This window comes from Acinonyx jubatus, chromosome E2 (genome assembly GCF_027475565.1).
Source record: "Acinonyx jubatus isolate Ajub_Pintada_27869175 chromosome E2, VMU_Ajub_asm_v1.0, whole genome shotgun sequence".
NCBI lineage: Eukaryota > Metazoa > Chordata > Mammalia > Carnivora > Felidae > Acinonyx > Acinonyx jubatus.
Window position 1 is genome coordinate 18,098,330 of NC_069396.1, and position 20,727 is coordinate 18,119,056.

Sequence of the window (20,727 nt, forward strand, 5' to 3'; positions counted from 1 at the left end):
GGCTTATGGTGACTCCCCCCCCCCCCCACGCCTAAGGGTGATATCCAATAACTCACCGCCCTCTTTGACCTTTGGTGACTTCTACCATCCCCAGACCGGCCGTCGTGACCCCCACAGCCCCTAGACTGCCTTCTGGTGATTTTCACAAATCCCGTGTGACCCTTAGGGACTGCAGAAAGCCCCTGGCTTTGCATTTTTCTTGGCGTAGGCCTCATGGTGGGGAGGGACTTGGAGGAAGATGAGATCGCCCCAGTAGTTAGGCAGGGCACGCTGGTGGAGCGGGAGTCCGGGCCATGAGCGCGAATCCCGGCCCGGCGTCAGAGCGCGCTTGCCCTGCGTTAGGCTCTAGCAGCCTTCTCCCTCGGTTCCCCAAGACGCCCTCGGTCACGTGGCCGGCGGGGAGGACAGGTAACTCGCCCAGAGAGGGCGGGGGCCAGTAGCCGCCCCGCCCCTCGGGGCGCCGCGGGCGGGTCTCAGCAGCGCCCACTGCGCCAGCCGGGCTGCAGGTGCCGCCCCCGACACACGGTGTCCCGCCCAAACTGATTCGTGTCTGCCGTCGGCCGGTGCGTGCGTGCACCTCGTCGGTCCGCGTGTGTCTGGCCGAGCTCCCCCTTCCTCTGCGGCCATGACTCCGCCGCCTCCCCAGCCACCGCCCCCGGGCTCGAACCCCGCCTCAGACTCCGCCACCGACCCCCGCCCAGGACCTGGACCCCTAGTCGTACTGTTCGGAGCCACGGCCGGTGCGATGGGGCCGGACCTGGGCTCCGACGAGACCGACTTAATCCTCCTAGTCTGGCAAGTGGTGGAGCCGAGGAGCCGTCAGGTACGATGAAAAGGGGGCAGCAGGGTGTCCAGGTTGTTTCAGGATCTGAGGCGAACAGTGGATGATCGGTTACCCCCGCCGCTCGTAGGTGGGGACGTTGCACAAGTCATTGGTTCGCGCTGAGGCGGCCGCACTGAGTCCGCAGTGCCGCGAGGCGAGCGGCCTGAGCGCCGACAGCTTGGCGCGGGCCGAACCGCTGGACAAGGTGCTGCAGCAGGTGAGTGCTGGGGCCCGGGTGAGTGGAGACATGGCCAGGCCGCGGGACATTTCTTGGCGGGAGAGGAGGCAGGCGGCAGGGCCTGGCATGCTGCGACCAACTGGCCTGGGCGGTAGGACGAGTTCCTGTTGTTTAAAAATTTCAGAGATTCCCGCGTGTGCCGGCCATTCCTGGGGGCACCTTACTTTTCAGCCTTTCCAGGAATCCACTCCTACTGAGCCGCGGGATGGAGGCTACGAGACCCCTGCTAGGGTCCCGGCCGGCGTGGCTGTGAGGCTGAGACGCCTCTGGGGACCTGCCTGGCCAGGTCTCCCAGAAAAGCAGTCGGAAGCCAAAAGGGCCAAGGGACCTGGTCTTGGCCATAGGTCACGGTCCCTGCCGCCTGCGTCCTCGGCCCACCCACCCTCCTAGGAGACGCAGGAGCGGGGGCGTAGGGCGGGGTCTGCCTCAGAGGCAGACGCCGCCAGGTGTAAGCTGCTCGTCTAGGCCTGTCCCGGCCGGCTGGCCAGGCGTGGGCGCTGTCCGGACCCCGCCTGGAGGCTACCTGACTCCTGAGTGCAAAGGCCCGGGGTGCCTCCCAGCCCTGGCTGGAGTGGGAGGCGGTTCCCATTGCTGTTTTTTCACTACTGTACTTAACCCTGTGCCTGACTCTTAAGTGTAATGAGTTTAAGTGCTTTACACGCACAAATACTTTCATTTCTCAACAACTCCTCCGGTGGTTCTTGATTTAGGTACAAAGATGTTGAACCTGAGCCTGCTCCTGAAGGGCTCCCAGGCTAGCCCCTACTTGGGGAGTGTGCTGAAGGAGAACTGGGTTGGTTTGCTCTGGGCCCCCGCTTAGTGCTTATACCTGTTCTCCAGAGGTAGTAAGGCTGCTGGAGACTGGGCGAGGAGTCCCCCCCCCATGAGTAAACAAGCCCGTGCCAGCCGGTCGATAGGGTGTGGGTCAAAGCTCATGCTGCCCCTGGCGTCCAGGTATGGGGCTCTGTCCTTGGATTTTCTCTGCTTCTTGGTTGGTCAGACTTAAGAGGCGGGGCTGCCATTGACCGTGAGCCAGCTGGGCCTCAGGCAGGATTGGGCCTCCCCCACCTGTCTGAGGGTGGTGCCTGGTCAGGGACAGGTTTAACCTGCTTTGCCCCGCCCATTCCCACCTGCTTATCCCACTCCACCAGGTGTTTGCTCTGGCACCACTCCAGACTCTTGGAGTGTGTGTGATGGGGGCTTGGGTGATATGTGACTACCCCCATTTGGCCTGGAAGAAGTGACCGTGGACTGGGGGAGAAAAGGGACGCAGAGCCAGACCCAACAGGTGTGGCCAACTCCTCCCCAGGCAGGGTAGGGCTGAACATCTAGCTGAACCAGCTTTGCAGCCTGTGCCCTCCCTCCTCCTGCCCACCCAGCTGTGAGTCTGTCTGTCTCTCTCCCCACTCCCTATCCCCAGTTCTCACAGCTGGTGAGCGGGGATGTGGCTCTGCTGGGCGGGGGCCCCTACATGCTATGCACTGATGGGCAGCAGCTGCTGCGACAGGTCCTGCACCCTGAGGCCTCCAGGAAGGTATGCCACTGAGGGCACAACAGGGGGTAGGGTTCCCAGGACCCCCATCGTGGGGGTGGGCAGGGCAGCTCAGTTCCCTCCATTCATGCCCACTCCCATGTGCCCCTAGAACCTGGTGCTCCCCGACACCTTCTTCTCCTTCTACGACCTCCGCAGAGAATTCCATGTGCAGCACCCAAGTGCCTGCCCTGCCAGGGAGCTCACCGTGGCCACCATGGCACAGGGTATCTGTGACCCCAGCAGGGTTAGGGTGGAGGGGAAGCCGCAGGCAGTTTTTGAGTATGTGCATCCTAGAGGGTTATGTGAACACATGCAAGTTTACATTATCTGCTGAGTCCTTGAGGGCACATGCCTCTGTGTCTGTGCTGGGGTACACTTGAAATATGGACATATGTTTGCATATGTCTGGGATGGGGACTTGTAAGGGCATATATTACCTGGATCCAAACAAATGTTTGCCGGGACTCTGCATTTGTCCATGTAGGGGACTTGGACCTAGGTGGGACCAAGATTGGTGCTCATGCTGGGATTTCCTCACTGTTACTTCCCTGTTCATAGACCTGGGGCTGGAGACAGATGCCACAGAGGATGACTTTGGGGTCTGGGAAGTGAAGACAATGGTAGCTGTCATCCTCCACCTGCTCGAAGGGCCCAGTGGTAAGGTTCCCCTCGCCACCTGTCACCTGCTCTCAGGACTGGGTGAATGTCTACCTCTTAACTTTCTCAAAGTCCCCCTCCCCACTTGTTACTTTCTTTGAGACCACAGGTAGATGCTCCTTTGTCACCTCATCCCCCTCAACTGTCCTCTTTTTGCAGAGCTTGGTGGGGAGACCCCCTCCACCAGACCCTGCTGACCCCCATGCCATCTCCTCTCAGGTCAATTGTTTTCGAAGGCAGAGGTGGTAAAGCAGAAATATGAGACAGGTCCTTGGTGAGTGTGGGGGCAGGGGTGGGGGTGATAATAGCTGGACAGCTCTGATTCTGTGCCCTGCCCCCACAGCAGCAAGGCCGATGTGGTGGACAGTGAGACTGTAGTTCGGGCCCGTGGGCTGCCCTGGCAGTCATCAGACCAGGACGTGGCTCGATTCTTCAAAGGACTCAACATTGCCAGGTGGGTACAGCAGGCAGGATGGGTGGCTCAGGAGGGCAGGCCCGCCCAGGAAGCACTAACCCAGCACTGGCTCCGCAGGGGTGGTGTAGCACTCTGCCTCAACGCCCAGGGCCGCAGAAATGGCGAGGCTCTCATCCGGTTTGTGGACAGCGAGCAGCGGGACCTAGCGCTGCAGAGACACAAGCACCACATGGGTGTCCGCTATATTGAGGTGGGGCTTTGGGCTGGGAGTGAAGAAAGACAGAGCTGAGGCCAGCCAGGCTGGAGACCCATGGGCTGCCCCCACTGTACCCACAGGTATATAAAGCAACAGGAGAAGAGTTTGTCAAGATTGCAGGGGGTGAGTGTGCTCCCAACAGCACCTAGTTCCCTTGATTCTTGATCCATGTCCCACTTGCCCACCACCCCCTGCCTTTCTGCTCCCCTGTGCCAGGTGTAGGTGGGTATTTGGAAGGGCACAAATGGAGTCAGTAGGTGACTCCCATGCCTCCCACCAAGGCACATCACTAGAGGTGGCTCGTTTCCTGTCACGGGAAGACCAAGTGATTCTGCGGCTACGGGGACTGCCCTTCTCAGCTGGGCCGGCAGATGTGCTAGGCTTTCTGGGGCCAGAGTGCCCAGTGACTGGGGGTGCTGATGGGCTGCTCTTTGTGCGCCACCCTGACGGCCGGCCCACTGGTGATGCCTTTGCCCTCTTTGCCTGTGAGGAGCTGGCACAGGCTGCGCTGCGCAGGCACAAGGGCATACTGGGTAAGCGATACATTGAACTCTTCCGGAGCACTGCGGCCGAGGTGCAGCAGGTGAGCATCCAGGGCTTTCCCTACCCTCTGTGTGATTCTCCAGGGTGCCCCTTCCGTCCCCTGTGCACCGGCCCTACTCGGCGTGACCAGCCTGTTGCTGCCTTCCTTACCAGGTCCTCAACCGCTATGCATCCAGCCCACTCCTTCCTACACTCACTGCTCCACTGCTGCCCATCCCCTTTCCACTGGCAGCTGGGACTGGGAGAGATTGTGTACGCCTTCGAGGCCTGCCCTACACAGCCACCATTGAAGACATCCTTAGCTTTCTGGGGGACGCAGCTGCTGACATCCGGCCCCACGGTGTGCACATGGTGCTCAATCAGCAGGTGAGGCTGCTGCCAGTGGGGAGACACACATAACTAGGAAGGGGGGTGTGGTTGGGAGTAAGGCATTCTTGCATACGACAGATTGCTTACAAGACCACCATGTGTACAGGGCCGGCCGTCAGGTGATGCTTTCATCCAGATGACATCAGCAGAGCGGGCTTTAGCTGCTGCTCAGCGTTGCCATAAGAAAGTGATGAAGGAACGCTACGTGGAAGTGGTCCCCTGCTCCACAGAGGAGATGAGCCGTGTGCTGATGGGAGGCACCTTGGGTCGTAGTGGCTTGTCCCCTCCACCCTGCAAGCTGCCCTGTGAGTGTCTCAGGGTCTGGGGAAAGGAGGCATGTGGGGGCCAAGCTGTTATAACTCTCACTTTCTACAGTGGGGACTCCTTTCTGACTGCCTCATTCAGGGCAGTGCTGGGCTCCCTGCAGATGCACTCTCTACTTCTGCCTCCAGGCCTCTCACCACCCACCTACGCCACCTTCCAGGCCACCCCAACACTCATTCCCACTGAGACGGCAGCTCTATATCCCTCTTCAGCACTGCTCCCGGCTGCTAGGGTGCCTGCTGCCCCCACCCCTGTTGCCTACTACCCAGGGCCAGCCACTCAACTCTACATGAACTACACAGCTTACTACCCCAGGTATCTGCTGCTAAGAAAACTCCAGTCTTGTCCCCATCCTGGTTTGGGGGAGGGTCATGATCCCCTTCCTGCACCAGATAATCCAAGGTCTGTTAGAGCTCAGACTTATACTAAGATGGACACGGGAGTGACAGATGTGGTCTGGCTGATGCCATCTACAAATCAGAATGGAGAGGACTCTGTAGAGGCAGAGGTTTTAGGCAGGAAGACCTGAACTAAACAAGGCACAGGCAAAGGAAGAGGGAGGCAGGTCTTGGTCTAGGCCATAAATGGGACTGCTTTCCTAAATTCCTGCCTCTCCCATCCTAGCCCCCCAGTTTCCCCCACCACTGTGGGCTACCTCACCACACCCCCTGCTGCCCTGGCCTCTGCTTCCACCTCAGTGTTGTCCCAGCCAGGAGCCCTGGTCCGTATGCAGGGTGTCCCATATACCACTGGTATGAAGGATCTGCTCAGCATCTTCCAGGCCTATCAGGTGAGGTGTGGCTGGAGGGCTTGGGAACCTGATTGAGGCTGGAGCTTCCTCCCCTAAATCTCTTTCCCTTCTGCAGTTAGCCCCTGATGACTACACCAGTTTGATGCCTGTTGGTGACCCGCCTCGCACTGTGCTACAGGCCCCCAAAGAGTGGGTGTGTTTGTAGGTGAGGGAGCCAGGAGGTAAGAGCTGGCTGATGTCTAACATGACTCTCTTGCATCCAGAAAACCAGCACTCTCAACCAGGTGGCTTCTTTCTGGCTTGTCCAAGCTCTCAGAAAGCACCTAGAGGAGCTCAAGCCCTAGCTCCACCTCCCACTTATTGCCCTGCCTGTTCACCCCAAAGATGATGGCTGGACCCTGCATGCAGGACTGGGGGTGGAATTGTGTTACCCTGCTCCCAACGGCCTGATCTGGGCCTCCTGAGTAGCACCGAGAGCCTTTGGTCAGCTTTGGCCATGGCCCATACCCTCAGATTCTGTGGGGCTGGTGTCCACAGCAGGCTTGTTTTCTTTTTAAAAATGTAAGCCCTGGTGTCTTCAACGTATGACTCCTGGGAACTTCTGAGTAAAGATCCCAATGTTCTACCTTCCCCTATCCCTCCTAGTAGGGGGCAGGGAGGCAGAGAGTGCTGGCCCCAGCTCCCACGATACTTGGACCTCAATGGCCACGTTGTGCCAGGTGGTCCCATCTAAGGGACCTCCAGCTTGGCACAAGCTTTGTGGCAAAATCACAAGCTGTTTTGATGGACTATACTGCAATATCTCCAGAGGACACTAGGGGGCAGGAGGCCCTCACAAAAACTCAGGCTCAAATTTTAAAGGGGACTTTCTGCCTACTTTTTATGCACACCTTGGGCAGGCCAGTTGTCCTGAACTCAGCAGACACCGTGGAATGTCCTTTGCACCCATTAGAGGGTACAGAACTGAAGCTTCGGAAGGAATTTGGAACTCTACTCACTCCTCCGTAAAATAAACAAAGGTTCTAACCAAGTGGACTTTTTAAAAGCCAAAGTCTCCTTAACTTTGGACCCCAGAGTGAGGGGCTCCACACCTGCCCCAGGCAGAGGAAAACTCAGGCAGATTTCAAGGACACCGTTGACCGATCACCATTTATTATTTCAGCACTGTAACTGAGGAACCTGAATTGCTGGCTCTTCTCTGTTATTTGTGTAAGGAGCACTATACTCCTACAAAAGGTTTTAAAATACAAAATATGTAAGAAAACAATCCCAAGTGCTGTAAACACAACTGAGATCCAGTTCCTTAACTGAACATTGCCCATTTTATAAAATATAAGGTTTCAAACTTTAGCTCACCTGAGCCTTAAAGATGACCATCTGTTCAGAGTATTAAAAACAGGGCTTCATAGGCAGACCCAGCAGAGCTCTAGTGATAGTGGTTAGCCCTGGGCAGGGTAGGTTGCCCTTCAGACAGTAACACCACATGTGCACCTGAAGACAAGACCTCTGTTCCCTTTCAAGCTGTTTTCAGCCATGTTTCTGTGTGTATCTCTAGTAAGCAGAAGACTGCTTAACCCATGCCTCAATTCAAGATCTAGCACAGGCTGGAAGGGGTAGGAGTGGGTACTAGGACACGCCCAGTTGCTAAACGTTGCTACTGAAGTCAACTTGCATAGTTCAGTGGATGTGTGCTTTAACACCACTTATGTTGCACAAAGGATTAAAGTCTTTACCTCCAAAGCCAAAAAATATTGACTCGTAAGCCAAAGATTTTACAAAATGATACAAGACTGCTCATATAGTATATAAAGCTCTATTTTAAAATTTAACTTTTATTTTAAATAGGAAAGCATTTCTAGTGCTACAGGCATCAAGGTATTTAAAAGGCATCAAAATTTGGTGCATAGCAACTCTGGATCATAGAGGCTTTTATTCTTGAGGGCAGCAGAGCAACCCCCAAAGGGTCTTGTAAGGGGAACTCTTACAAGAACCTCCTGTGAGGCAGCTACCCCAGGGGCAAGAGGGCGGAGGCAAGTCTGACCAGCTGTCTGAAACTTCCAGTCAGGGGCCGCCTCCCACAACCCCTCCAAACCAAAGGAAGCTGTGGGCTTCCAACTACAGGCCCTGAAGCAAATCTCACTATCCACACTCTGATATAAAACTTACTTTAAAAAGAAAATCTAAAAACACCCAGCTCCAGGAGGGACCAGAGTGATTTGCTGAAGGACAGACATTTTTCTCTAACTAGTTTTAAGGAAAAAATATAAATCATCATGGTTTAAAGAAAAAGAAAAAAAAAAACAACCCATACTTCATCCTGTAGGAGGTCAACAGCTCCTACCCGGCTGACTAGAGGTGGTGGGCAACGAACTGGCTCCCGCTGCCTAGGCCCCACTTGGCTTCAATAGAGAGTCCTGGCATCCAGAACTCCTAATCCCCAGGAGTAACAACATCAAGCCCTTTGACCAGCTCAGCACACTGTCACACATAATAGGCACTCAAAAAATTTGCTTCCTGAATAAATGAAATTACATGATTTCGTTTGAAAACATACTGCAAGCTTCAGGGGCTTTGAAATGGGCCCGGCCTTAGAACAGGTACCTAATCCCATTAAAGGGAGGGATAAAGGGGGGTTTGGAAAAAGCACCCAACTCGGGCACCTCCTTTGGTAGACAGCAGGCTGGAGTTTCTTGCTGGCCCCGGCCTTGGGCACCAGCCTCACCAGCAGCAGCACCAGGGTATCTTTGGTGTGGAGGGTCAGGTCTGTGATGCTACTGCATGTTTGGGTTTGCCCCAAAGCCTTTGGGGGAAAAGGCTGGTTTTAGGCCACGTAGACGGGACACGGTAGGCCAGAATCATTTTAGACTGTAAACAGTGAGGGATAAGCTTTCCATGCCACTGTGAATCTTAAAAGCTTCCCATCTGGAGTCCTGCATTTTCTCTACTGTTCTAAAGCATAGCTCATTTGTGCTTAGCTTCTGACACAGCATGGCCTCTAGAAATTAGTTAGAACCAGCAAATTTGCCTAAACCATCATGAGACTGTGGCTTCAAAGGTTACAGAGCAGCCAAATGAGGATACTCCCATGTGGAAAAGGTCTGGGACCAGAGGGCACAAAAGGGAAAAGCAGTCCACAGCCTACTTGTTTGCAGGATGGCAAGATATTAAAGCTACAAAGCTAAAACAACCCACCTTTCAAAGTCACCTTATGCGTAGCTATCTTACCCAAGGCCCAGGGCAAAAAAGCAATTTCAACATGGAGTCAGTATGGAGAGATTGCAGAAAGATCACCTAGAAAGTTACAAAAGGCTATGCTCTGGAATGTCATTTAATATTCCAACACTTCAATGATTGGAATGGTCTCCTCTTACTTTAACAGTTTACTTTTATAAAGAGGTATGAGCTACATTTGGCTTTATTTCCTATAAATCTATGAAAGGCTTTAGGACATGCTGTTTCTGAGGCATAGGTGTGGGCTTGGGAGAATTTTTTTTTTTTCTATTATGTTTGCCTCCGGAAGGTTTTATCAAAAGTTCCTACTTTAAAAATAATCATCAAAGCTAAAGAGTCCTTCAAATGACCATAAAGGAGTACAAATCACCAATCATAGCTAAGCAACCAGGTCACTTGCAAAAGCAGCACCTCTGAAATGCGAGAGCCTGCTGCATTCACACTCAAAAGCACCCATCATATAAAAGTATCCTATTTAAATATAAAAAGCAAAGCTCATTTCCCCAAAGCTCAGTCTATGCTGCTCTTGTTCTTTCACAATCTACCCAAGGCCTGAGGTGGAGGAATGCTGATTTCCCCACATGTAGTGATCCCAACTCCTGGCGCCAGTCCTGAAGGCCACAGAGTTGGAAACCCAAGGTCCAAGGAGAGAAACATGCTGAGAAGTACATGGTGGTAGACACATGGCTGCAGGGAGCACTGTCAGAGCCCATCGGATCTTCCCAAATCCAGGGAATCGGGACCAGGGAGGGGAGCCTGCCTGCTCGCCCCTGTTCCTTGGGAAACAGAAATCTGGGACATGTCTCTCCCAATTATCTCGTTCACTGAAAAACAAGAAAAGGGAGAGTGATTAGTGACCTCTGTGTGACTGACCATATGATGCTTAATGGCGAGTTCCACTTCAAAGACATTTTTTCCCTCTCCATGGTTTTCTATAAAGGTAAATGCAGTGCTTTAAAGCCTGCTCCTGGATGGAATGAAGACCTCCTTCCAGAAGCTGTTCCAGACACCTCTTTCCCTTTCAGTTCAGTTTGGGTTGGGAAGGGAGATGGCTCAGAGAATAGGAAACATTTTTACCCTCCCTCTAAAAGCTTATGCTCTAGAGCAAAGGATAGGATATATCTGAAATGTGTTAACATTCACCTAACTTTTCCTTAATTTACATCTCTACAGGAGGGTTTTCCCTTTCTGATTCCTGCAGTGTACCCTGTATGAAAAGTGAATGAAAATAAATACTTTGGTGAGAATAAGAGATTTGCGAGTTATTTTGTTATGCTAATAAACCATTCTTTACTATATGGGCCTTTTTTATTGTTTCTCATCCTTTCAGAAAAGACCTTGCTTTTTCTTTTTTTTAACATGGACCACTTTGTGAATTTGCATGTCATCCTTGCGCAGGGGCCATGCTAATCTTCTCCGTATCGTTCCAATTTTGGTATATGCACTGCTGAAGCGAGCACCGTGCTTTTTGTTGGTTTCTGTGACAAGCCAAGCATTCCTAGAAGCATAGTGCTCTGTGAGGTCTAATACAAAAAACTCCAATCTTAAGAAACGAGTATGGAAAGAAAACCCCAAAGTCCCCCTCAGTAAGAACCTTCAGTTCTCTCATCATGAGAATTCTTTGCTTTGAAATGAAAATTCTTTGCTTTGTCAACTGAAGATTATACTCCTAAGCCTATATTCAAAAGAACTGAAAACATACATCCACATAAAAACTTACGCCTGGGTGGTTCAGCTGGTTGAGCATCTGACTCTTGATTTCAGCTCAGGTTATCATCTCATAGTTGTGGGATTGAGCCCCACATCAGGCTCCACACTGAGCTGAGTGTGGAGCCTGCTTGGGATTCTCACTTTCCCTCCCCCTCTCCCTCACTTGTATGCCTGCACATTCTCTCAAGATACACATTAAAAACAAAAAAACAAAAAAACTTTGTACCTGAATACAAATTCATAGCAGCATTTTCATAATAGCCCTGAAGTAGAAACAACCCAAATACCTACCAGGTGATGAATGGATAAGCAAATTATGGGCTATCCATAGAGGGAAATACTATTCAGCTTTAAAAAGAAATGAAGGGGTGCCTGGGTGGCTCAGTCGGTTGGGCATCCAACTTCAGCTCAGGTCACGATCTCGTGGTCTGTGAGTTCGAGCCCCGCATCGGGCTCTGGGCTGATGGCTCAGAGTCTGGAGCCTGCTTCCGATTCTGTGTCTCCCTCTCTCTCTGCCCCTCCCCCGTTCATGCTCTGTCTCTCTCTGTCTCAAAAATAAATAAACGTTAAAAAAATAACAATAAAAAAATAAAAAGAAATTCTAATACATGCTACAGCATAGGTGAACTTTGAAAGAATTATGCTAAGTGAAAGAAATCAGACACAAAAGATCATATATTGTCTGATTCCATTTGTATAAAACAGCCAGGACTGACTAACCACACAGACAGAAAATAGGTGGTTGACAGAGGAGTTATGGTGAGGAAGAAATGGGGGATGACTGCTAACAGGTATGGGATTTCTTTTTGGAGTAATAAAAATTTTCTAAAATGAGATAGTGGTGATATTGCAGAACTCTGTGAATATACTAAAACCACTGAATGGTATATTCTCAAGGGTGACTTTTATAGCAATAAATTATATCTCAATTCAGCTGTTATAAACAAAAATAGGCCAAGACAAAAAAAGTTCTATACTTAGAATGTGATGTGATCATAGAGCCAAGAAGACACTAATAGTCACTTAAAAAATCTTCAAGTATTAACAGCTTTTTTTTTTTTCTTTTAAAGAGAGAGAATTGAGAGAGACAGCATGAGCAGGAGCCCAATGCAAGGTTTGATCCCATGACCCTGGGACAGTGACCTCAGCCCAAATTAAGAGTACAATGCTCAACCACTGAGCCACCCAGGCGCCCCTTTCAAGTATTAACATCCAATCTTTTTACAGTTTAGGTAATTTAAAAAATTTTTTTCAAATTCATATACTCATGGCTATCAGAAGGGAACATTCACTTCATATTTATTGAGCATCTATGAGAGTTTGCAACTGAAATTTTGTATCTTATTTCAATCTTCACAACATTTTAAGATAACTATTACCCCACTTTACAGATCAGTTAACTGAGGCTTTGACAGTTCACCTAATTTGCTCAGTAAATAGTGGGATCAATTTCCAAAAACCTATCACTTCTTGGAGGCCAAGAGTAGAGAAACTGGTGGGGGGGAGGGGGGAATCATTTAGACAAAGAAGATGCAAAAGATCCAGACACATGTGTTGATGCCAGGGGAGGGAGAATGAGTGTGTTAACAGAGAGGAGAGGGAGTCAGGAAAGAGAGAATATAAAGGGGACATAAATAGACAAGGCAGCCGTTGGCACCTGTTATTCCAAGCCACATAACGAGCAAGGAACAGTGTTTTCAGTGTGGATTCCATGTTTAAGTCAATAGGCTAGTCTCATGCTGAGAGGGAGCCCAAGGATGGCCCATGATCTCCATGCATAACCTCTAACATAATACATCACATTAGATTATCAGTAGGGGTCATCATTATCTGTCTCTCCAATAGCCTGTGAGCTCCTGAAGGGCAAGGACCTTACTAATGAGGAAACATCAATTTCAGATGACTGAATAAATGGATCCTAATTCAATACAATTACTTGGAGACTACTGGGAACTAGTATACTGAAAGTTCACTAGGTGATAGGATAGGAAGGGGACCAGAGAATGTTATTAAAACTAACACATGACATCTGATTTTGATTTTGACAGTCTCTATGTGTCTATTTTAGACAGGTCTCCCAGCTGTGGCAACAAGCCAAATATAGAAGCAAGTACCAGCTGTCAGTCACCTTTTCCCAACACTTATCCCTTCCAAGGATGGTGACTTCAGAGATGTTCCAAGCTGCCATGTAACATTGTTAAATTATCTCACTGTTCAAGTTTTAAAACTACAAGGTGATTACAAATGGTGCTTTATCATCATCAAAAACCAGGACGCCTGGGTAGCTCTGTCAGTTGAACATCCAACTTTGGTTCAGGTCACAATCTCAGTCCATAGGTTTGAGCCCTGCGTCAGGCCCTGTGCTGACAGCTCAGATCCTGGAGCCTGCTTCGAATTTTGTCTTCCTTTCTCTGTCCCTCTCCTGCTTATGTGCACACTCTCTCTCTCTCAAAAATAAACATTAAAAAAAATAAAAAGACACCCCCCCCAATACAATGTATTGTTTTCCTGTGTCTTTATGAGAAAGTCAGTGCTTACATTTTGAGGATGAGGGTATATATCCAGCATTATCCACCCACTTACCAAGTACACTTTGATGATAAACACATCATTTTTTAAGATAGCCAGGTGATGCTGTTTATAGCAAAAGCCTGATCAAAGCTATGTTATTTCTGCTCCCCTTTATCAAAGTTCTGTTGTTCTTTTGCCTGTTGTGCCTAATCTCACACAGTTGAAGCAATCTGGAAGGTTCCTTGACTGGGATTTAAGACTATAATAAAGCTAAGAAGATTTTGCACAAAAAAGCACTCAAGCTGACTATACTCAAACATACTTTAACACATAATATTAATACATAATAATTAGTCAGTAGATTTAAGTTCCAGTAGGGCAGGGACATTATCTATCTTGTTCTCCACCAAACCCTTAGAGCTTGGTACATTCTGAGTGCTGAGTAAAATTAACTTGCCAAGTTAATCTTTTAATATAATTTGGGGACTTGGAAAAACAACAAGAATTATGCTCAAATAATTGCTACAGGTGAATAGTGAATATGAATTTTAGGACAAGGAGTCAGAACTACAACAAAGCAGTCCTTTTGCCATCCTTTAGCAATGACTCGAGCACAGTGCGGTATACAGAGTCCACTGCTCTTCTTTGCTTTTCACTTCTCCCTAAGGCTGGGAGCTTTGGGCTTGGGCGCCTACCTCTAGATTCCTGAAATATCTTTCCATTGTGATCAAAATTTGAGCGTCAACTTAAGCAAGTTAAAATTATTACTGGTAAACAAACTTATGGTGTAATTTACATGCAAATTATCAGCAATATTTACAAAACAATATTTAAGTTACTTTTTAAAAACATTTTTTTAATATTTATTTTTGAGAGAGAGACAGAATGTGAGTGGGGGAGGGGCAAAGAGAGAGGGAGACAGAATCCGAAGCAGGCTCCAGGCTCCGAGCTGTCAGCACAGAGCGTGCTGCGGGGCTTCCTGAGTATAGATGACATGTTGCATTAGTTTCAAGTGAACAACTTAAGTGATTTGACATTAAGTTATTTCTCAAAAATACTAAGGCTTACAACTTCATTTTCCACTTTCTTTTAATATATATATGCATGAATTTATTCATTTATTTAAACCCTAGTCTAGAAAGTATGTGAGATGGCTTTTTTTCCCCACCAATTTAAGAGCAGAAAGAGTTGTATACCCCTACTATACAATTTTATCATTTCTCTCCTTTAAAGAGTAAAGTGAATTAAAAACATAGAACAAGAGTCAACAACCCTCAACACCCATGTGAACAGGTTATATGGGTCACAGCATTTGGCCCACTTGTGACAGGTGCCATCAACTCCCACTAACCCAACACCTGGATTGTCTGTGCCACCACAACAGAAGCAGTCAGAACCATCAGCAATATTTGCTGTAAAAACAATTTTTTTATACAAAAATTGCTATCCAAATTACCAGTCCATTGGAATGCTATTTCTCCACAAAAGAATATGGTGTCTGAGTAACAAAAGGCCTCTTATTTAGAGCTTAAGGTTTCAGAGCTAGAGCTGACAAGCATGGTATGGTATGAAATCTCACCACCCGGGGGAGAGGGGCAGGGTAACCCAAGACACTGCTTCTGGAGTAGGCAGATACACAGTCATATATGCAAAAGCCCAAAGGGCCTTTCTAACAAGCAACTGAACATCTTGGAGCATTTTTGTAAAGTATTTCTGGGTATAATTAGACTCCATTTATGTGTTATTTCATCTTGAAACTGCAATGAACATTCATCCAAGTTTGGCAAATTCACCTTTTCTTCCCTTCCCTGTACCCCAAGTTAAAAGTATTGTCTGGTGAACAATTTTATGGAGACATTATTGTTTTAAGCTTTTTTATTTATGTATTTAGAGAGAGAGAGAGAGAGAGACAGATAGACAGACTGGGGAGCTGGATCTGCACTGCCAGTGTGTAGCCCAATGCAGGCTTGAACTCATACACCATGAGACCATGACCTGAGCCGAAATCAAGAGTTGGGATGTTTTAACAACTGAGCCACCCAGGCACCCCTGGAGAAGTTTTTTGGGTTTTTTTTAGTTTTTAATTTTTTTTTTTTTTATGTTTTATTTATTTTTGAGAGAGAGAGGGATAGTGCATGAGCAGGGGAGTGGCAGGGGGAATGAGACACAGAATCCAAAAAAGGCTCCAGGCTCTGAGCTGTCAGCACAGAGCCTGACACGGGGCTTGAACCCACAAACTTTGAGATCATGACCTGAACCAAAGTCAAACACCTAATGGACTGAGCCACCCGGGTGCCCCTGGAGAAGTTATTGTTTACAAAATGAAGATTGCAATCATTTTCTGAATTTTACTTGAAATGAAAAAATGAGAAATTTGGAAATAAATAGAAATGATTTTAAATGGATGAGAAATATAGAATAATAAACCATAAAGTAATACTAGAACAGTTTTGCTAAGATAGACTTAGGTTTTTGATGAGTTGTAAGAATACCATCTAAACCAAATACATTAAATAACTGAATTCACTGATTTATGGCATGACCTGAAAAATTAATCTGTATTTATCAAAGTTTGATTAACATACCTTCTTAAGCTAAAGACAAAAAAAAAAAAAAGAAAAAAAAAAGTTCCTGAAAATTTAGAAGGTGTCTATATAGTAGACTGCTAACTGTCCTAATTCATTCTTAAGTAACTGAATTTAACTTGTCACATGGCCACTTAGCTACAAACTACATTCACAGCTTCCCTTTCATAGGTAGGTATGGCCACATAATTTGTTCTTTTCCAATGAAATGTGAATAAACGTGTATCTTACTCACTGCAGACTCAATAACCTCTTCCCTTCCTTTCCCCCTACCTCTAGCTTCAAAGTGGTGACTCTACTCTGACAATACCTAAGGAAATAGAGGAACAATGAAATAAAGGAATCCTTATCTCTGGATTAACCTGTGGTGTAAGAGAAACTTCCAATGTGGTAAAGCCACTGTATTTGGAATCTCTATTATAGTAACCTAGCTTATACTGTTAACAAAAATAAAACTCACCACCATAAAGTAACACAGAAAGAATAATTAAGTATTTTAAGAACCAAAATAACCAGTTTGAGCTTTATCACACCAAGTTTTTAACTAAGTCATTTTAAAATTCACCCTGAATACTAGACAATTTCCAACCACAGGACAACCTGAATATATATATACAGATCAAAAGAGATCTTTTACTTTTAACACTAGCTTTAAAAAAAAGTTTATATATTTGTTTTTGAGAGAGAAAGAGACAACATGAACAGGGGAGGGGTAGAGAGAGAGGGAGAGAATCCCAAGCAGGTTCTGCACTGCCAGTGCAGAGCCTGACTTGGGGGTCAACCTCATGGACTGTGAGATCGTGACCTGAGCTGAAATCAAGAGTTGGACACTTAACCGATTAGCCACCCAGGCGCCCCTTCACACTAGCTTTTAATACTAGTACAGGAAAATTATGACACTTGTTTTCAATGAACCTGACTAGAGGGGTATCAATCTTGTTACTAAGAGTCCTTTCTTTTTTAAGAAATTTCTTATGTGTGTGATGCTATACTCAGTGTCATACAGACCTTTCCTCTAAAAAAGGTTGTAACTCAAAACATTATTCAAAGAAAAACAATATATCTCCAGCTGAGTAAACACTACACAGGTACCTAAAAGTGTATTCAAGTATCAGCATGTATCCTTTTGTATCAGCAAAAAGTGAAATGTGAAAAAATAAAACCCCCAAATCAAAAACCACTTCTTTTTTGCGTTAAGACGTTGGATTCAGAAGAATTTTAAGATTATAAGAAGATTCCTTCCTTATACCTATTTTTTGTCACATTGTACATTTTCTGTGAATAGTCTTGTCCACCTTAAAAAAATTTTTTTTAATGTTTATTTATTTTTGAAGGAGAGAGACAGAGCATGAGTGGGGGAGGGGCAGAGAGAGAGGGAGACACAGAACCTGAAGCAGGCTCCAGGGTCCAGGCTGTCAGCACAGAGCCCGATGCGGGGCTTGAACTCACGGACCGGACCGTGAGTGAGATCATGATGTGGGCCGAAGTCGGACGCTCAACCGACTGAGCCACCCAGGCGCCCCCTGTCCATTTCTAAATACATACTGTTGACACCCAAATTTCTGACCTCCAGGGGCCTAACCTGAGCTCCAAAGCCATAAATCTACATGGCGCATTCACCATCTGAGCTACAGATGCTATATGCTTCCCTCTTCAAGACATGCTCCAAGAATTTTTCTTCACTCTTCCAGCTCTTCAACTGATCTACCTACCTTCCCTTCTGGATCTTTCTCAACATTGAGAAGTATGGTATGTCTATCTTAAACAAGCAAGCAAACAAATAAAAACCCTAGACTCCATGTAACCCTCTATATCTATTTTTTTCTTTCATTGCTTAACTTTTTTTTTTTTTTTTTTTTTTGGAGGACTTGGCAAAGAAAGCTTTTTTGTTTGTTTAGAGAGGGAACAAGTGAGTGAGGAGCGGTGGGGGGAGGGGGGGGGGAGGGAAGAGAGGGAGAGAGAGAGACAGAATATCCCACGAGGGACAGAGAAAAAGACTGGGAGAGAGAAGCAGGACTCACCCAAAGCAGGCCCCAACTGAAGCACGCCCTGTGTTCACCTGATGCAGGACTTGAACTCGCAAACTGTGAGACCATGACCTGAGCTGAAGTCAGATGCTTAACCAACTGAACCACCCCCAGGTGCTATGATTGCTTAATATCTTAAAGGAGTTATCTACACTGCCTGCTGTTTCTATGTTCTTACTTCCTGTTCACCCCTTAGTCATACATTGATCCCCTCATTCCACAGAAATGCTTCTTACCAAGATCACTAGGACCAACTTACTTATTGCTTCATGCATGGGAAGAGCTATGGGGTAAACTCTAAAAGAGAGCAAACTTTAATCTTTGGTTCAGCTGAGATATAACTAGGGTGAATTACTTAATCTTCCAGCTATAAAACAGACAAGTCATGGGGTTGTAATGTACAGCATAGGAAATATAGTCAATAATATTGTAGTAACTTTTTATGGTGACAGGTGGCAACTAGCCTTATCACAAGCATCATTTTGTAATGTATAAAAATAGCAAACTGGGTGTTGTATGGAAACCAATTTGACAATAAATTTCATATATTGAAAAAAAAATAAAAATAAATAAAAAATAAATAAAAATAAATAAAATGGTAACAAAAAAAAAATAGCAAATCACTGTGATAGACACCTGAAACGTAACAGAATATTATATGTCAACTATACTTCAATTAAAAAAAAAAACCTTCAGGTTATAACTCTCCTTAGACAGATGCAGGAATTTAGTTGCTATTTCTACTCCTCTCATGACTAGAGACAAGAGTGATGTGAGACCAGGGTAGGCTCAGTTTCTGGGAGAAGCCAATGTTTTGGTGCCTTGTCTAATCAGGAGGCTTAGTATCTCATATATAAAGATCTGGGTAGTTCTCTTCCAAATCTAAATTCATTAAATTTAAATTCAAATGGCATGTTGAGAATTACAACTTATATATTTATAATTTCTATCACATATGTTCTCAGTGGCTTTCAGAGTCTTTATTCTATTTCTCAATTAGAAAAAATTTTCAGGAAGCACCTGGGTGGCTCAGTCGGTTAAGTGTCCGACTTCAGCTCAGGTCATGATCTCACAGTCCGTGAGTTCAAGCCCCGCGTTGGGCTCTGTGCTGACAGCTCAGAGCCTGGAGCCTGTTTCACATTCTGTGTCTCCCTCTCTCTCTGCCCCTCCCCTGCTCATGCTCTGACTCTCTGTGTCTCAAAAATAAATAAAAACATTAAAAAAAATTTTTTTTTTCATGGGTGCCTGGGTGGCTCAGTCGGTTGGGCGTCCGACTTCAGCTCAGGTCATGATCTCACAGTTGGTGGGTTTGAGTCCCATGCCGGGCTCTGTGCTGACAGGTCGGAGCTTGGAGCCTGCTTTGGATTCTGTGCCTCCCTCTCTCTCTGCCCCTCCTCTGCTCACTGTCTCTCAAAAATAAATAAAAATGTTGAAAAAAAATTTTTTTAATCTTTTTCATAATATTTATTTTTGAGAGAAAGAGAGTGAGCATGAGCAGGCAGAGAGAGAGGAAGACACAGAATCTGAAGCAGACTCCAGGCTCTGAGCAGTCAGCACAGAGCCCAGCTCAGGGTTCAAACTCATGAGTCGTGAGATCATGACCTGAGCCGAAGTCAGATACTTAAACAAACTCAGCCACCCAGGCACCCCTCAGAAGCTTTCAGAGTCCTCAAAGAAAGGAGCTGCATGATAGTGAGGGAGAGTTGTGTTCCTGGTGGGTTGCTGAGGTAGAGTGGCCTGAGGCCCAGCCCCCTCCCTCATGCAGACTTCACTTATATGGATTCTTTCCAAATGGAGTCCCAGAAGAATTCTTAGTAATGCACACATGGGTCTACAGGGGAGGCTCAAGGGTAAAGGATCCAGGTTTCCTCTGGCACATGGATAAAATGTCCTGCTTTATTTTCATTCCAAACTGTCTCACATCAAAACTTAAGAGTACTTGATTGACCAGAGATGAGCAGACTTATACACTTGACTGACAACCAAGTTTACTCAGCACCCAAGCCATAGAATTTTTTTAAAGTTTATTTACTTATTTTGAAAGAGAAAGAGAGGTGGAGAAAGAGGGAGAAAGAGAGAATCCCAAGCAGGCTCTGCACTGTCAGCACAGAGCCTGATGCTGGCTTCGATTTCATGAACTGTGAGATTATGACCTGAACTGAAATCAAGAGTCAGATGCTTAACCAACTGAGGCACCTAGGCACCCCCAAGCCAAAGAATTCTTACAGATGGGCTTCTCTGCTTTGATTTAATAAATTCAGTTAAACACCTGCTTTCTACTCAAACCAGATTAAATTCATAAGTACTAGTGTACAAGCCTGAATATGGTTCGATTTATAAAGTAGTTTTGGGGTGCCTGGGTGGGTCAGTCTTCGGCTCAGGTCATTATCTCATGGTTCATGGGTTCAGGCCTTGCATCAGGCTCATTGCTGTCAGCATGGACCTTGCTCTGGATCCTCAGTACCCTTCTCTCTCTGCCCTTCCCCAGCTCACGTTCTCTCTCTCAAAAATAAATTAAATAAATAAATAAAAAGCAGAGTCTTGGGGCCCTGGGTGGCTCAGTCAGTTAAGCATCTGACTCTTGATTTTGGCTCAGGTCATGATCTCACAGTTCCTGGGATCGGGCTCTGCCCTGACAGCGTAGAGCCTGCTTGGGATTCTCTCTCCCTCTCAGCCCCTCCCCCACTTACACAAGTTCTCACTCTATCTCTTAAAATAAATAAATAAACATTAAAAAAAGTTTTTTTTTAATA

General features: G+C 46.8%; 2 protein-coding genes and 1 non-coding gene across 16 annotated transcripts in view; 1 reads left to right on the forward strand and 2 right to left on the reverse strand.

Annotated features, from left to right (window-relative positions):
- Positions 1 to 490: 490 nt before the first annotated feature.
- On the forward strand, positions 491 to 10,439 carry ESRP2 (epithelial splicing regulatory protein 2). Of its 9 annotated transcripts, none has more exons than XM_027076042.2 (16): positions 491 to 823; positions 912 to 1,040; positions 2,482 to 2,595; positions 2,705 to 2,819; positions 3,154 to 3,252; positions 3,472 to 3,526; positions 3,596 to 3,706; positions 3,785 to 3,917; positions 4,004 to 4,046; positions 4,205 to 4,506; positions 4,620 to 4,832; positions 4,942 to 5,140; positions 5,288 to 5,474; positions 5,784 to 5,949; positions 6,026 to 6,131; positions 6,810 to 10,439. In XM_027076042.2, exons 1-15 carry the CDS (start codon positions 626 to 628, stop codon positions 6,113 to 6,115), a joined length of 2,154 nt encoding a protein of 717 aa, XP_026931843.1. In that variant the 5' UTR covers positions 491 to 625; the 3' UTR covers positions 6,116 to 6,131; positions 6,810 to 10,439. The 9 variants fall into 9 exon arrangements, with proteins under 9 accessions (XP_026931843.1, XP_053067274.1, XP_053067278.1 ...); XM_053211299.1 differs by having other exon boundaries at positions 10,315 to 10,439; XM_053211303.1 differs by having other exon boundaries at positions 3,569 to 3,706; positions 6,026 to 10,439.
- The window catches only part of NFATC3 (nuclear factor of activated T cells 3), a 135,777-nt gene continuing 122,757 nt past the window's right edge, over positions 7,708 to 20,727 (reverse strand). For 4 of the 6 annotated variants that reach the window (XM_027076039.2, XM_027076038.2, XM_015068853.3 and 1 more), the window contains one exon: positions 9,826 to 9,965. In XM_027076039.2, the coding sequence (XP_026931840.1) occupies positions 9,844 to 9,965 (122 nt within the window). In that variant the 3' untranslated portion in view covers positions 9,826 to 9,843. Of the gene's footprint in view, positions 9,966 to 20,727 lie in introns of all 6 variants that reach the window. The other 2 variants (XM_053211298.1, XM_027076037.2) reach the window with 2 other exon arrangements.
- LOC113604435 (U6 spliceosomal RNA) lies at positions 10,495 to 10,601 on the reverse strand. The gene has a single exon (XR_003426378.1). It is a non-coding gene; the product is annotated as a U6 spliceosomal RNA (small nuclear RNA).